This window comes from Rattus norvegicus, chromosome 13, assembly GCF_036323735.1.
Source record: "Rattus norvegicus strain BN/NHsdMcwi chromosome 13, GRCr8, whole genome shotgun sequence".
NCBI lineage: Eukaryota > Metazoa > Chordata > Mammalia > Rodentia > Muridae > Rattus > Rattus norvegicus.
Genome location: NC_086031.1, coordinates 85513938 through 85530457, shown reverse-complemented (window position 1 = coordinate 85530457; position 16520 = coordinate 85513938). Strand labels below are relative to the sequence as shown.

The window sequence follows — 16520 nt, the reverse complement described above, 5'->3', positions numbered from 1 at the left end:
AAATAATATGAAATGAAATTGGGGGGAAGTCAGCTGATTCTCGTATAGTTCTTGGCCAAAACATTCTCACTGTTTAATCACTCACATTCTATCTCCAAATGAATCTTGAAAGTAAATAAATTAGAAATAGACATATAAACACCAAGTATAATGTGTTAATTGATTTAACAGTGACAGGAATTGGAGGTTGTGGGAACATAAAAACAGACCAGTTCATTTTAGAAGCTAGGCCGAGGCGGTAGAGGGCGGAAACGGCCAGAGAAATAGATAGGTTTGAATCAGTCCTAGAAGATTGAAAATAGAGTTGACAATTCAACAACATCTTATTGATTAATTAAAAAGTAAAACTAATGGCAAACCAGAATGTCAGATGGAGAGAAACTATCACTCCTGAGTCGAGGATGGGAAGGCATAATAATCAGTTCACTCTCAGAAAGCTAACCGGAGCAAAGACGCCTTCGAGCGCCAAGGCACAAGCAAGGGCGGAAACATGAGTTAGCACTCTGTCCACAGAAGACTGTTGTGAGAAAAGGATGCCATCAGTAAAGATGTAGAACAGCTTACCCAGGGTAAGAGCCACTTGCAAACCAAATACGTCCTAAGAGGCTCGCACCCAGAGTGAACAAAGATCTTATAATTCAATAATAAAAGGGCAGCTCAATTAAAATGGACAGGGAAAATAAAAGACCAGTGTAGGTTCCTGTCAACAGATGAAGACAATATGGTGTACACACACACACACACACACACATACACAGAGAGAGAGAGAGAGAGAGAGAGAGAGAGAGAGAGAGAGAGAGAGAGAGAGAGAAACAAAGGGCCTCACTGCATAGTAAGAGCACTGTAGACTCCGGTGAAAATGAAGCTTTTATTTTATGGTTTTGCACAGTCAGGCGTCAGCCCCGAATGGCATGTGAGCTAACTGGGGCAAGAAACCCCGAGTGCACGATCCTTCCTGCCTTTCTCATTACCTGACTGGCCGGAGAGGGGGTGTAAAGGCTTAGATATCATCTAGGTACCATGTTTCCCTGCTCGAGTGTTTGTCTTTCTCAACAGCACCGTGCGTGGGTTCATCTGTGCACTTTACAGCCCATTTATCGTAAAGCCTATCATGCTGGTACCTTGCAGGCAAGCTTGACTGCTAGTAATTTTCTCCTCTGAGTTTTTAGTTTGCTTTAGCAGAGTTTGGTTGCTGGGCAACAGTGAGATCTCCAGCAGGGGTCAAGTGTTTTCTGTTCTACTGTATTTGGATCTACACATCTGAACCATCAGATTTGCTTAAGAGTGTGTGTGTGTGTGTGTGTGTGTGTGTGTGTGTGTGTGTGTGTGTGTGTGTGTGTGTGTACACCTTTGCAGTTGCACTTGTAAAGGTCAGAAGTTAACTCTGAGGAGTCAGTTCTTGCCCTCCACCTTGTTGAGACAGGGTCTGATTTCTGCTGACTGGCTGACCAGTGAGTTTCCAGGGCTTCCCGTCTCACCACAGATGGTTGCTACTTCATACTTTTGAGTTTCTTAATTTTTATTAGTATGTATTAATTGTACACAACAATGGGTTTATTATAACTCTCATACCTATACATATTTCCATTGTATTTCACCCCTCAGAATCCTTGTTTCCGTCCCACTCTGGCTAATCTCCTCCTTCTTCCCAACCAACCTCGCTTCGACTTCTAAGAGGGGAGGGGAGTGAGTGACCCAGTAAATTTCATTAGAGTTTCAACAGGATATTCTTTTTTTTTTTTTTAAGATTTATTTAATGTATATGAGTGCACTGTAGCTGTCTTCAGACACACCAGAAGAGGGCATCAGATCAGATCCCACTACAGATGGTTGTGAGCCACCATGTGGTTGCTGGGAATTGAACTCAGGACCTCTGGAAGAGGCTCGTAACCGCTGAGCCATCTCTCCAGCCCCAACAAGGATATTCTTAATTGCTGTTGACTGAATGTTTTAGTGTTGATGGATGCATTAGCTCATCTGACCTGTGAGCATGTGGCAGTGGTGACTACAGTACCTGCTGGTCTGTTGGTACCTCTTCCTGGGTCCTGGCAAGTCTCACTTTACTCATCTTACTATCACTCACAGTTTAGAAATAGTTTGACACTCACTGAAAGGCCCGAGGGAAAGACTTCAGTAGATTCTATTACTATTTCTATGGAGATTATTAAAAGGCTAGAAATAGACAGTCAGGGTTAGAGAAAGGAGAGCAGGGAAATCCATGGCAGCGTGTTTGATAGGGATGTGTGCTTAACTACCTTGGCCAAGAAAGAGTCTAAGAGAAATTGACATTTGTGTGCTGAAGAGGGTGAGGGCATGTACAGTGCAGATATTTTAAGAAAGAATATTCTAGGTTGTGTTGAAAATTGGGTTACTGAAAGGAAGAATATGCACAGGGAAGGACAGAAAAGGCTCTGCTGCTGCCAAAGCGCAGAGAACCAGAGAGGAATATGCCAGAAAAGTAGGTCCAGCCTCATGGCCACTGAGATTGGAAGTCATTTTGATTTATACTGTAATAGAATTGTTGTAGATGTGGAAAGGAAGATCAAAGCTGAGCAGACTTTGAGACTTTTTGGGTGGTGGTTACTTTTTAATTGTCAATTTGACACTGCCTAGAGTCACTGAGAAGTTGACTAGATGTTTTTCATATATGAGCACTTCAGTCAACATCAGTCACACCCTTCCCCTAACTCCTCCCGTGTCCCCACTACTTCTTTCAAATCCATGGTTTCTTTGTCTTACCATTACCGCACACGCGCATGTGCATGCATATGTAGTCTCCTGAGTTCACTCTCAGTGCTGGTTGTACATGTGTTCAGGGCTTGGGATTGAATAACCTATGCAAAAGTTTGTCCCTAGAAAAAACTGATTCTTCCACTCTCAATGGCCACTAAGCACCTGTAGCTTTTCATCTAAGGGTGGGAGTCCTTATCTGTGTAATTCAAGTGGAGCTTCTTCTCGGCAGTAGTATTCGGTTTCTAGGGTGAGCAGATGTTTAGCTTCGTTATTTTGGTAACCAAAGATCCTGAGAGAAAACGAGCTCACCAAAATAGATAAACAGAATTATTGGGACTTGTGGTTTAAAATTTAAGGGCATAAGAAAATTTAAAAGACATACTTTTCTCCCTTGTTTTGTAGTTTGATTTGTGAGGACAAATAAAATGTACTGTAGGGACATTGTATAATCCTCCCATTTGTGTGAAACCAAGATCAAAATCGCCTTGGAAATAGCGTGGCTAGGGTGGTGCTAGGCTAGTGGAGGTGGTGGTGTTGGTAGCAATGCGGGGATGGTGGTCATTATCTTAGAAAGGAAATGCTTAACTTCTATAGACACAGTTAGGGAATACCCAGACCCTAAGGATTATGCAAGGAGAAATTACTATAGGTATATAAATCAAGTGGGATTGTCTTGTTTCTTTTTTGTTACTGTGATAAACAACTTCAGGAAGAAAGGATTCATTTTACCTCATGATCCAGATGATAGTTCATCATGGCATGAAAGTCATAGCAGTAGGAACTTGAAACAGTTGATATGTTCACAATCAGAAGAGAGGAATGAATGCATGTATGTTAGTGCTTAGCGTGCTCTCTGTACTCTTATATGGATCAGGATCCTCTGCCTAGGGAATAGTGCCACCCACAATAGGCGGTGTTCTCTTTTCAATTAATGTAGTCAGGTAACCTCCACAGATATGTTTAAAGTCTGCATTTCCTAGGTGATTTTAGTTTTTGTCAAGCCGACAGTTAATATTAATTATCTTCACACTGTCTCTTTGTCTCTCCCTCCTAGGAAGCCAGAGTCCCTGGTATGAAAGAGTCAGGTAGAGCAGGGGTGTCACACAGTGGTAGGCCACCCTCTTAACATCCATAAGCCTTGGCTTTGATTCCCGGACTCGACAAGGATGGGAATAAGAGAGGGAGGTGGGAAGGCCAGCTGGGTGGACTGTTGTTTCCTTGTGCTCCGTTTCCATCCTCCATGTTGCCTACACAGCCGCTTGGCACTTGGGGAGCCTTCTACAGAATCTGATCTAAAAATCATATCCCAAGGCAAACTCATTTGACCTTATTAGAATTTCAAACTCATTTTTCATGGTGACCTTGCCAGAACTGTCAAGATTGCATTACATGTCAAATTTTCCTCTTGTCAGAATAGAAATGTTGGCTCCTCCTTGGGCCATCTGTTGTACACTAGTGGTTTTAATTTATTCTTTGTCTCCCTGATAAATATTGGTGGTGCAGATTTATTCTTTATATTTCCTGCTGTTTGGTCTGTAATTTTATTGCATACACTAGTGACACAAATACCACATTCATTTTCTCCGTTTCTACTAACTGCTTCTATTTGGGGATGAGTAATGTATTTGCTTATGTTTTTAATATGGTGAGAAGATCGGCATCATTTAATAGACTTCATATGATGACATTCTGCTTCATTTTACTACTCTAATTTTTTTCTTGCAATTTTTGTTTTCCTGGTATTTTATTATGTGTGTCTGTATATTTTGATGAATTCAAATTTCCTAATTATTTCTTTAGTGAGTAGACACTTTGGGTTTCTAATCAACGATTTGTGTAACTACAGGAAAACAGTATCAGCTCCGAATGTCGTGGATTTAAGAAGGCCACTCCTGACTGCTGCTCTGGCTCTTTTAGTTCTGAGGTTTGGCAGCTTGAAGGATGATAGTTGGGAAGAGGAGGAGATACAGTGACAGTAGAAAGCTAAAGCTTCCGGAGATGGAAGGTTGTAGAGTAAGGATGGATGTTGTTGTCTTTTTCAATCTGGTTTCCATATTTGAAAAACAAGCCGTCTCCAGAATTCAGTGGATCTAGGCCAAATATGAAGTGTTAAGAGTTCGTTTTTGTCCGTGTTGGCCTACACAGACCTCTGACTCGCAGTGGGCCATCTCAGTGCAAGAGGGCTGCTTGGAGTTTACTCGAGCCTTTGCAGACAGAGGCTCCTCTCATGGGAGTAGCTGTTGTAGGTGTTCCTTCTGTCAGAGACAGACACACACACTGAGTCAGAGCTTCATGTAAGAGAAGCTAGTCTGATATTTATTTAGCCTGACATGAACGGGCTAAAATGGAGACTTAAACACTGCATTTCATTCAATTATTAATATGGATTTCACTTGTCAGCTTTTGATGTAAGTAGACATCAGTGCTTTGTTTCTAAGACCGAGTCTGCCATTCAGAATCCCATATTTTATTTCTTCCATAAATCATCCTTACAATCCATATGCCATAATTTCCGGTTGCCATTTATAATCACTTTCAATTATAAAAACTTACAGATTGTTAAACAGTGTGGTGCAAACTTACTGTTTTCTGTGCCATTAATAGTTTTGCAATAAGAAAAATAAAGCTAATCTACTTACTTCTATCAAGCTATGTCATTATACTTAGTTTATCAGTTTTATATAATATCGAGTACACAGTCATACTCACAAGTCTGCAATTAGAAAACCTAATTAGCAATTGGTTTAGTAAGTCACTGTGAACTCTGTGGATATGTAGAACCAACATTTGTTAACTCTAGTTGGGCCTTAATTTTACTGTGAGACATTATCTGAACTCCAGCTAAGGAACATGTCTTCTATTTTTTGCTCAGTCTGTCTCTGATGTTTTCACTTCTTTAAAAAGGTGAAATGCCATTTAATGCCGTATTGCGTCTTCACACTTAGACTGTCTCTTACAAGGTGCATGGCAGAAGGAATTAGGACGACTGTATACACAACTGGTGTCTTGAGGAGTGTTACGGCCAGTGTTGGGAAAAGCCAGTGCTGTGTTCTTACGCTGCAGTGCTTTAATGCTTCTCTAAGTACTCCCTGGGAGTAGGGGTAGGAGCGTTAGCTGTAATTTTTGTCCACATAGTTTTATCCCTGAAGACGTCCTGTAGCTTATCAGCCCTATACGGGACTTTCAGAAGCCCATTTGAAAATGTCTTAAAATAAGCAATGAGATTTTGAATAGCAATGTTGAGATGTATTTATTTTTAGAGCAATATCCTTTTTGCATTTCCCTTTTATTTCTAAATAGCTCAACTTTTGTTGTAGTTGATTATTTTAACTGATGTAATAGGAATGAAATAACTTTGTTAAAATCCATCAAAGTATACCTTGGCTTTTCCAAGTCTGAAATTCCTCCCTTAGTTCATTAATATGGATTTAGATAAAATGACGGAGGGGTCCCTCTAACGAAGTTTGAATAATAAATGTGGCTTTTCTGTGCAGTTAAACATTAACAAAGACATAGTGGTCCACACCTTTAATCTGAGCACTTGAGAGGCACGAGTCTCTATGAGTTTAAGGCCATTCTGGTCTACATACCAAGTTCTAGGCCACCCAGGGCTACTTAGTGATAGATACTCTTAATGAAGCTATCCCTGATGGTGCTAGCTTTATAGAATTTATGATTCACTAACTAATGATACTGATACTAATTATTATACCTAGCTTTAGATCTTGACAGAAAATCTAATGCAGTAGTGACCTAGGAAAATCAAAATATTATCTCTATCTCATACCTTTTAAAGATCTTACTATGGCTCTGTGGTCACCAGGCTCCCTATTATGTTTGGTTGCTCTGTAATCCTCTGGTGCAGCCTCCATTGCACAGCCCACTGGGGCTACTCCAGCTGTACTGCCATGAAGAAGTGCTTTCACAAGGCTACATTGCCTCACCTGGCTGCAGATGAGTCTGCTTTCTGCCCAATCAAATATCACAGGTTCTATTTCTAGTTCAAAATTATAGTAACAGAAGAGCACACATTGGAAATAAACCATCATCTAGCTCTAGGTGCATTGTTCCCCCAAGAAAACAAAAACCTGACTCTCTAGCCTTTAAAACACCCGTGTAGCACAGAGCTGAATACACGGTAGGTGAGCATGCTCAGTAGATGTTTTCTGCAATGAGTGGTAGGTGTCTATAAAAACTTGCTGACTGACTGAAGTTCCTGGTTTCTACTCTTATAACTAATAGGATTAATGATCTAAATGAGAGTGATATGAACTCAGGAAAATAATTGAAAGTTCATTGTTGGTTTAAGGAACTTTTTTTTAAAATTTTTTTTATTATATTATTTTTTTTTATTAACTTGAGTATTTCTTATATACATTTCAAGTGTTATTCCCTTTCCCGGTTTCCGGGCAAACATCCCCCTCCCCCCTCCCCTTCCTTATGGGTGTCCCCCTCCCAACCCTCCCCCCATTGCCGCCCTCCCCCCATAGTCTAGTTCACTGGGGGTTCAGTCTTAGCAGGACCCAGGGCTTCCCCTTCCACTGGTGCTCTTACTAGGATATTCATTGCTACCTATGGGGTCAGAGTCCAGGGTCAGTCCATGTATAGTATTTAGGTAGTGGCTTAGTCCCTGGAAGCTCTGGTTGCTTGACATTGTTGTACTTTTGGGGTCTCGAGCCCCTTCAAGCTCTTCCAGTTCTTTCTCTGATTCCTTCAACGGGGGACCTATTCTCAGTTCAGTGGTTTGCTGCTGGCATTCGCCTCTGTATTTGCTGTATTCCGGCTGTGTCTCTCAGGAGTGATCTACATCCGGCTCCTGTCGGCCTGCACTTCTTTGCTTCATCCATCTTGTCCAATTGGGTGGCTGTATATGTATGGGCCACCTGTGGGGCAGGCTCTGAATGGGTTTTCCTTCAGTCTCTGTTTTAATCTTTGCCTCTCCCTTCCCAGCCAAGGGTATTCTTTTTCCACATTTTGATCATCCGTCTTGAGTTTCGTTTGTTCTAGGGATCTAGGGTAATTCAAGCATTTGGGCTAATAGCCACTTATCAATGAGTGCATAACATGTATGTCTTTCTGTGATTGGGTTAGCTCACTCAGGATGATATTTTCCAGTTCCAACCATTTGCCTACGAATTTCATAAACTCGTTGTTTTTGATAGCTGAGTAATATTCCATTGTGTAGATGTACCACATTTTCTGTATCCATTCCTCTGTTGAAGGGCATCTGGGTTCTTTCCATTTTCTGGCTATTATAAATAAAGCTGCGATGAACATAGTGGAGCACGTGTCTCTTTTATATGTTGAGGCATCTTTTGGGTATATGCCCAAGAGAGGTATAGCTGGATCCTCAGGCAGTTCAATGTCCAATTTTCTGAGGAACCTCCAGACTGATTTCCAGAATGGTTTTACCAGTCTGCAATCCCACCAACAATGGAGGAGTGTTCCTCTTTCTCCACATCCTCGCCAGCATCTGCTGTCACCTGAGTTTTTGATCTTAGCCATTCTCACTGGTGTGAGGTGAAATCTCAGGGTTGTTTTGATTTGCATTTCCCTTATGACTAAAGATGTTGAACATTTCTTTAGGTGTTTCTCAGCCATTCGGCATTCCTCAGCTGTGAATTCTTTGTTTAGCTCTGGACCCCATTTTTTTTTAATATTTTATTTATTTATTATATATATGAGTACACTGTAGCTGTCTTCAGACACACCAGAAGAGGGCATCAGATCTCATTACAGATGGTTGTGAGCCACCATGTGGTTGCTGGGATTTGAACTCAGGACCTCGGGAAGAGCAGTCGGTGCCCTTAACCACTGAGCCATCTCTCCAGCCCCGACCCCATTTTTTAATAGGGTTATTTGTTTCCCTGCGGTCTAACTTCTTGAGTTCTTTGTATATTTTGGATATAAGGCCTCTATCTGTTGTAGGATTGGTAAAGATCTTTTCCCAATCTGTTGGTTGCCGTTTTGTCCTAACCACAGTGTCCTTTGCCTTACAGAAGCTTTGCAGTTTTATGAGATCCCATTTGTCGATTCTTGATCTTAGAGCATAAACCATTGGTGTTTTGTTCAGGAAATTTTTTCCAGTGCCCATGTGTTCCAGATGCTTCCCTAGTTTTTCTTCTATTAGTTTGAGTGTGTCTGGTTTGATGTGGAGGTCCTTGATCCACTTGGACTTAAGCTTTGTACAGGGTGATAAGCATGGATCGATCTGCATTCTTCTACATGTTGACCTCCAGTTGAACCAGCACCATTTGCTGAAAATGCTATCTTTTTTCCATTGCATGGTTGTGGCTCCTTTGTCAAAAATCAAGTGACCATAGGTGTGTGGGTTCATTTCTGGGTCTTCAATTCTATTCCATTGGTCTATCTGTCTGTCTCTGTACCAATACCATGCAGTTTTTATCACTATTGCTCTGTAATACTGCTTGAGTTCAGGGATAGTGATTCCCCCTGAAGTCCTTTTATTGTTGAGGATAGCTTTAGCTATCCTGGGTTTTTTGTTATTCCAGATGAATTTGCAAATTGTTCTGTCTAACTCTTTGAAGAATTGGATTGGTATTTTGATGGGGATTGCATTGAATCTGTAGATCGCTTTTGGTAAAATGGCCATTTTTACTATATTAATCCTGCCAATCCATGAGCATGGGAGATCTTTCCATCTTCTGAGGTCTCCTTCAATTTCCTTCTTCAGTGTCTTGAAGTTCTTATTGTACAGATCTTTTACTTGCTTTGTTAAAGTCACACCGAGGTACTTTATATTATTTGGGTCTATTATGAAGGGTGTCGTTTCCCTAATTTCTTTCTCGGCTTGTTTCTCTTTTGGAAAGAGGAAGGCAACTGATTTATTTGAGTTAATTTTATACCCAGCCACTTTGCTGAAGTTGTTTATCAGCTTTAGTAGTTCTCTGGTGGAACTTTTGGGATCACTTAAATATACTATCATATCATCTGCAAATAGTGATATTTTGACTTCTTCTTTTCTGATCTGTATCCCCTTGACCTCCTTTTGTTGTCTGATTGCTCTGGCTAGAACTTCAAGAACTATATTGAATAAGTAGGGAGAGAGTGGGCAGCCTTGTCTAGTCCCTGATTTTAGTGGGATTGCTTCAAGTTTCTCTCCATTTAGTTTAATGTTAGCAACTGGTTTGTTGTATATGGCTTTTACTATGTTCAGGTATGGGCCTTGAATTCCTATTCTTTCCAGGACTTTTATCATGAAGGGGTGTTGAATTTTGTCAAATGCTTTCTCAGCGTCTAATGAAATGATCATGTGGTTTTGTTCTTTCAGTTTGTTTATATAATGGATCACGTTGATGGTTTTCCGTATATTAAAGCATCCCTGCATGCCTGGGATGAAGCCTACTTGGTCATGGTGGATGATTGTTTTGATGTGCTCTTGGATTCGGTTTGCCAGAATTTTGTTGAGTATTTTTGTGTCGATATTCATAAGGGAAATTGGTCTGAAGTTCTCTTTCTTTGTTGTGTCTTTGTGTGGTTTAGGTATAAGAGTAATTGTGGCTTCGTAGAAGGAATTCGGGAGTGATCCATCTGTTTCAATTTTGTGGAATAGTTTGGATAATATTGGTGTGAGGTCTTCTATGAAGGTTTGATAGAATTCTGCACTAAACCCGTCTGGACCTGGGCTCTTTTTGGTTGGGAGACCTTTAATGACTGCTTCTATTTCCTTAGGAGTTATGGGGTTGTTTAACTGGTTTATCTGTTCCTGATTTAACTTCGTTCGGTACCTGGTATCTGTCTAGGAAATTGTCCATTTCCTGAAGATTTTCAAGTTTTGTTGAATATAGGTTTTTATAGTAAGATCTGATGATTTTTTGAATTTCCTCTGAATCTGTTGTTATGTCTCCCTTTTCATTTCTGATTTTGTTAATTTGGACGCACTCTCTGTGTCCTCTCGTTAGTCTGGCTAAGGGTTTATCTATCTTGTTGATTTTCTCAAAGAACCAACTTTTGGTTCTGTTGATTCTTTCTATGGTCCTTTTTGTTTCTACTTGGTTGATTTCAGCTCTGAGTTTGATTATTTCCTGCCTTCTACTCCTCCTGGGTGTATTTGCTTCTTTTTGTTCTAGAGCTTTTAGGTGTGCTGTCAAGCTGCTGACATATGCTCTTTCCTGTTTCTTTCTGTAGGCACTCAGCGCTATGAGTTTTCCTCTTAGCACAGCTTTCATTGTGTCCCATAAGTTTGGGTATGTTGTACCTTCATTTTCATTAAATTCTAAAAAGTTTTTAATTTCTTTCTTGACCCGGTTATCATTGAGTAGAGCATTGTTCAATTTCCAAGTATATGTGGGCATTCTTCCTTGATTGTTATTGAAGACCAGTTTTAGGCCGTGGTGGTCCGATAGCACGCATGGGATTATTTCTGTCTTTCTGTACCTGTTGAGGCCCGTTTTTTGACCAATTATATGGTCAATTTTGGAGAAAGTACCATGAGGAGCTGAGAAGAAGGTATATCCTTTTGCTTTAGGATAGAATGTTCTATAAATATCCGTTAAGTCCATTTGGCTCATGACTTCTCTTAGTCTGTCTACATCTCTGTTTAATTTCTGTTTCCATGATCTGTCCATTGATGAGAGTGGGGTGTTGAAATCTCCCACTATTATTGTGTGAGGTGCAATGTGTGTTTTGAGCTTTAGTAAGGTTTCTTTTACGTATGTAGGTGCCCTTGTATTTGGGGCATAGATATTTAGGATTGAGAGTTCATCTTGGTGGATTTTTCCTTTGATGAATATGAAGTGTCCTTCCTTATCTTTTTTGATGACTTTTAGTTGGAAATTGATTTTATTTGATATTAGAATGGCTACTCCAGCTTGCTTCTTCTGACCATTTGCTTGGAAAGTTGTTTTCCAGCCTTTCACTCTGAGGTAGTGTCTGTCTTTGTCTCTGAGGTGTGTTTCCTGTAGGCAGCAGAATGCAGGGTCCTCGTTGTGTATCCAGTTTGTTAATCTATGTCTTTTTATTGGGGAGTTGAGGCCATTGATATTGAGAGATATTAAGGAATAGTGATTATTGCTTCCCGCTATATTCATATTTGGATGTGAGGTTATGTTTGTGTGCTTTCATTCTCTTTGTTTTGTTGCCAAGATGATTAGTTTCTTGCTTCTTCTAGGGTATAGCTTGCCTCCTTATGTTGGGTTTTACCATTTATTATCCTTTGTAGTGCTGGATTTGTGGAAAGATATTGTGTAAATTTGGTTTTGTCATGGAATGTCTTGGTTTCTCCATCAATGTTAATTGAGAGTTTTGCAGGATACAGTAACCTGGGCTGGCATTTGTGTTTTCTTAGGGTCTGTATGACATCAGTCCAGGATCTTCTGGCCTTCATAGTTTCTGGCGAGAAGTCTGGTGTGATTCTGATAGGTCTGCCTTTATATGTTACTTGACCTTTTTCCCTTACTGCTTTTAATATTCTTTCTTTATTTTGTGCGTTTGGTGTTTTGACAATTATGTGACGGGAGGTGTTTCTTTTCTGGTCCAATCTATTTGGAGTTCTGTAGGCTTCTTGTATGTCTATGGGTATCTCTTTTTTTAGGTTAGGGAAGTTTTCTTCTATGATTTTGTTGAAGATATTTACTGGTCCTTTGAGCTGGGAGTCTTCACTCTCTTCTATACCTATTATCCTTAGGTTTGATCTTCTCATTGAGTCCTGGATTTCCTGTATGTTTTGGACCAGTAGCTTTTTCCGCTTTACATTATCTTTGACAGTTGAGTCAATGATTTCTATGGAATCTTCTGCTCCTGAGATTCTCTCTTCCATCTCTTGTATTCTGTTGGTGAAGCTTGTATCTACAGCTCCTTGTCTCTTCTTTTGGTTTTCTATATCCAGGGTTGTTTCCATATGTTCTTTCTTGATTGCTTCTATTTCCATTTTTAATTCCTTCAACTGTTTGATTGTGTTTTCCTGGAATTCTTTCAGGGATTTTTGTGTCTCCTCTCTATGGGCTTCTACTTGTTTATTTATGTTTTCCTGTGTTTCCCTAAGGGAATTCTTCACGTCTTTCTTGAAGTCCTCCAGCATCATGATCAAATATGATTTTGAAACTAGATCTTGCTTTTCTGGTGTGTTTGGATATTCCATGTTTGTTTTGATGGGAGAATTGGGCTCCGATGGTGCCATGTAGTCTTGGTTTCTGTTGCTTGGGTTCCTGCGCTTGCCTCTCGCCATCAGATTATCTCTAGTGTTACTTTGTTCTGCTATTTCTGACAGTGGCTAGACTGTCCTATAAGCCTGTGTGTCAGGAGTGCTGTAGACCTGTTTTCCTCTCTTTCAGTCAGTTATGGGGACAGAGTGTTCTGCTTTCGGGTGTGTAGTTTTTCCTCTCTACAGGTCTTCAGCTCTTCCTGTGGGCCTGTGTCTTGAGTTCACCAGGCAGCTTTCTTGCAGCAGAAAAGTTGGTCTTACCTGTGGTCCCGGGGCTCAAGTTCACTCGTGGGGTGCTGCCCACGGGCTCTCTGCAGCGGCAGCAACCAGGAAGACCTGTGCCGCCGTTTCCGGGAGCTTCAGTGCACCAGGGTTCCAGATGGTCTTTGGCTTTTTCCTCTGGCGTCCGAGATGTGTGTGCAGAGAGCAGTCTCTTCTGGTTTCCCAGGCTTGTCTGCCTCTCTGAAGGTTCAGCTCTCCCTCCCACGGGATTTGGGTGCAGAGAACTGTTTATCCGGTCTGTTTCCTTCTGGTTCTGGTGGTGTCTCAGGCACAGGGGTCCTGCCGCTCCTGGGCCCTCCCCCACGGGAGCCCAGAGGCCTTATACAGTTTCCTCTTGGGCCAGGGATTTGGGCAGAGGTGAGCAGAGTTGGTGGTCTCTTCCGCTCTGCAGCCTCAGGAGTGCCCACCTGACCAGGCGGTTGGGTCTCTCTCTCACAGGGTCTCGGAACTTTTTTTTCCCAAAGGAAATAAGATACCTGTTTAACAAAGCAACTATATGTGTAATGTTTATATATAAAATACTGTTAGAATTAGTAACACACTAGCTTTGGCTCCCTTCAGTTTTGATCAGTAAAATAAGCATTTTAAGTTATACGCTCCGTCATGTGTGACTCCCTAAATTCAAAAAGTCCAGGCACACACCTTTAAACCCAGCTCTCAGGAGGCAGAGGCAGGAGGGTCAGATCAGCCGCCCTGCATAGCAAGCTCTAGGCCAACTTATTTACATAGTGGACCCTTAAACAGAGAATGGCTATCACACAGTTTGTGTGTCTTTAATGAGAGACAAACCAAGTTAACTTCAATTATGTGTATCATTATATTATTTTTTTATAAACAATAGCATAATTTTTTACTTCCTGCTACAAAATGTAGGAGACATTACATTTGAAAAACACCCAGATCTCCAAAGGAAACTCATAATTAAATCTGAGCCTGACTCTAACCCTTCACCAATATGATCTAAGTGTGTTTGTTTTTACAGTGACCTTAATTTGGGGCTTGCAGCTCGAGGGTTGCTTTGTTATTCAATTTAGAGCCCATGAAACAATATTTTAATTATAGGAACTAAGCTATTTATAAATTTCACAACAGGAAGATGAGCAAATTGTGTTTCTTCTAGGATATAATTTATTATCTTGCTCTCAGAAATGTGTGATCTTTGTGTCTAACAATGCAGTTAAAAGAAACAAAACAGGAAAAGAAAAACAACCTCTTTCTCCAGGCCTGGGATTCTCTCAGACCCTCACTCTTCTCTCCACACTTGAAAAGTGTGTTCTCGTGTAACTGTGGCTTTGAGTCCCACAAAGCACAGCAGTTACCGGAAGTGTCTCCACAGTTTTACTCATGTCATTCGTGTCTAGGTTTTTCCTTGACTTTGCTGGTAACTTCATTTATCAGCTACATTGGATCTGACACATTTGAGGAGTGAGTTTGTTGAATGACAGTGACTATAGGGGCAACAACGAAAGCAGCACCAAGTGTGTTCAACTTGGGTTCTGTCTAGCTCAGCCTAACATGCTCCCGTAAGGAGAAATACTATTAGAGCCCTTGCCTCTGTGATAATTGTATGTGTTTGTTAGGAAGAGTTGTTAGCAATACTAGTTAAAATCAAAGTCTTAAGTCCTTTAGACTATTTACATCTGAATCTAAATTTTCCAAACTCTCCACCTCCCCATTCTTCTGCAGCCAACCTCCCCTTGGCTCATTCTTACTTTGAGTAGTTGTGTGGCTGGAGACCTGGCAGCCCAGATACTTTCAATCACTTGTAGGTAATCAAAAGTTATCTGTGTCATTTTGTAGAAATGTAGAAAACAGAGTTCTTTAAACTCCCTGCTTTAACAGTGTGCTTTTTGTGTGTATGTACAGATGTGCTTTTGGATGTGTGCATGTGTGCAAAGGTCAGAGGCTCATCTCAGGTATTGTTCCTGAGACAAGGTCTCTCACTGGCCTGGACCCTTCCTGCTAGGCTAGGCTGGTGAGCCATTGAGTCCAGGACACCTCCTCTCTCACTTCCCTGGTGCTGGGGATTACAGCACACCCCCATACCCAGCTCTGCATGTGCGCATTCTAATATCCAGCTTAGGTCCTCATATTTGCACAGCAATTTGAACTCCTCCCCCAGCCCACACACATTTTATTGTGCTTTTGTCACAGATAATTTCTAACAGTGTAGCGTTTTACCTTAAAGGAAGGCACAAAGCAGGCAGGGCCCTAGGCTCTGGACCTGCCTTAGCCTTTTACATTTTGGAGGATAAAAGGTTTCTTTTTCAAACAGTTTGAAAATGAGTGTTCAGTTGGAAGCCACTTTGGTGTTAATAATCTACCACAGCCCCCATGATTCTACAGGGCTTGCAACGGAGACCTGGGCAGAGGATGCGGTCTCGTCTAGATCATACATACCCCTGTTTAATGGTGGAACTAGAATTAAGACCTGTTGTCTTGGCAACTTGACCAATATTCTTTATGGTGCTCTGGTCATATATTGTTATCAAAATCCAGAAGTATTAAAAAGCTGCCACAGTGTGCCTGGCAGAGGCAGTCCCCACCTCTGGAAAGTGTGTATTGCATTAAGATAATTTGTAGTTCATTTTTTCTAAGCCAAGTTTATTTAAAAAATTAATTTTCATGATCTGAGTGAAATGTTGGCTCCCTAAAAAGTATAAATCTAGAGTATTCCTAGAGTAAACCAGTCGTCATGGTGTATAAAACACTGTTCCTTTTTAATTTTAGGATCACCTGCTATTACCAGCTACCACCCATAACAAGACCACAAGACCGAAGATGTCCATTGTGTTACCAGCAATAAACATAAATGGTAAGGTGAGATTTTGATTTGTCAACACAAGAGTCCTTTGTTTAACCAATGTTCTCTTGGTTAATGAGAGGCCATTCAAGATAGCTACTCAGGCAAATTTATACATATATTATTTTGGAAATGTTTCTCACTGTTTTATAAAAAATATTAATTTAATTTTTCTTATTTTTAAATTACTTACTATAGTTCTTAAGATTTTTTTTTAAATTTATATGTATTAGGGAATGTAATACAGGTACCCACTCAAGCCTGGATCCTCTGGAACTGGAGTCAAAGGTAGTTGTAAGTGAGGGCACAGTGACACCACTAAACTAGACCATTCAAACTGCCGGGCTGTCTGTCAGAGGGCGGAGAACAGCAGGTGTGGGAAGGAGAGAACCTCCTTATCCAAGATGTCTTCTTGCCTCTCAAGCACACCTCTAAAGACACTCATGAGATAGCCGCACGGTTGGATGAAGGAGAATTTATTACGTTGCACTCTGTGAAGTCTCGGGTTCCTATCCCATAGCTACTGGGGTTTCTTTGCTT

At 40.8% G+C, this 16520-nt stretch overlaps 1 protein-coding gene across 4 annotated transcripts in view; it reads left to right on the top strand.

Moving 5' to 3' along the window:
* The window catches only part of Atf6 (activating transcription factor 6), a 179648-nt gene that overhangs the window by 109502 nt on the left and 53626 nt on the right, over window positions 1-16520 (top strand). For all 4 annotated transcript variants that reach the window (XM_063272368.1, XM_063272367.1, XM_008769738.4 and 1 more), the window contains one exon: window positions 15908-15992. In XM_063272368.1, coding sequence (XP_063128438.1) covers window positions 15908-15992 — 85 coding nt within the window. The remainder of the gene's footprint in view (window positions 1-15907; window positions 15993-16520) is intronic.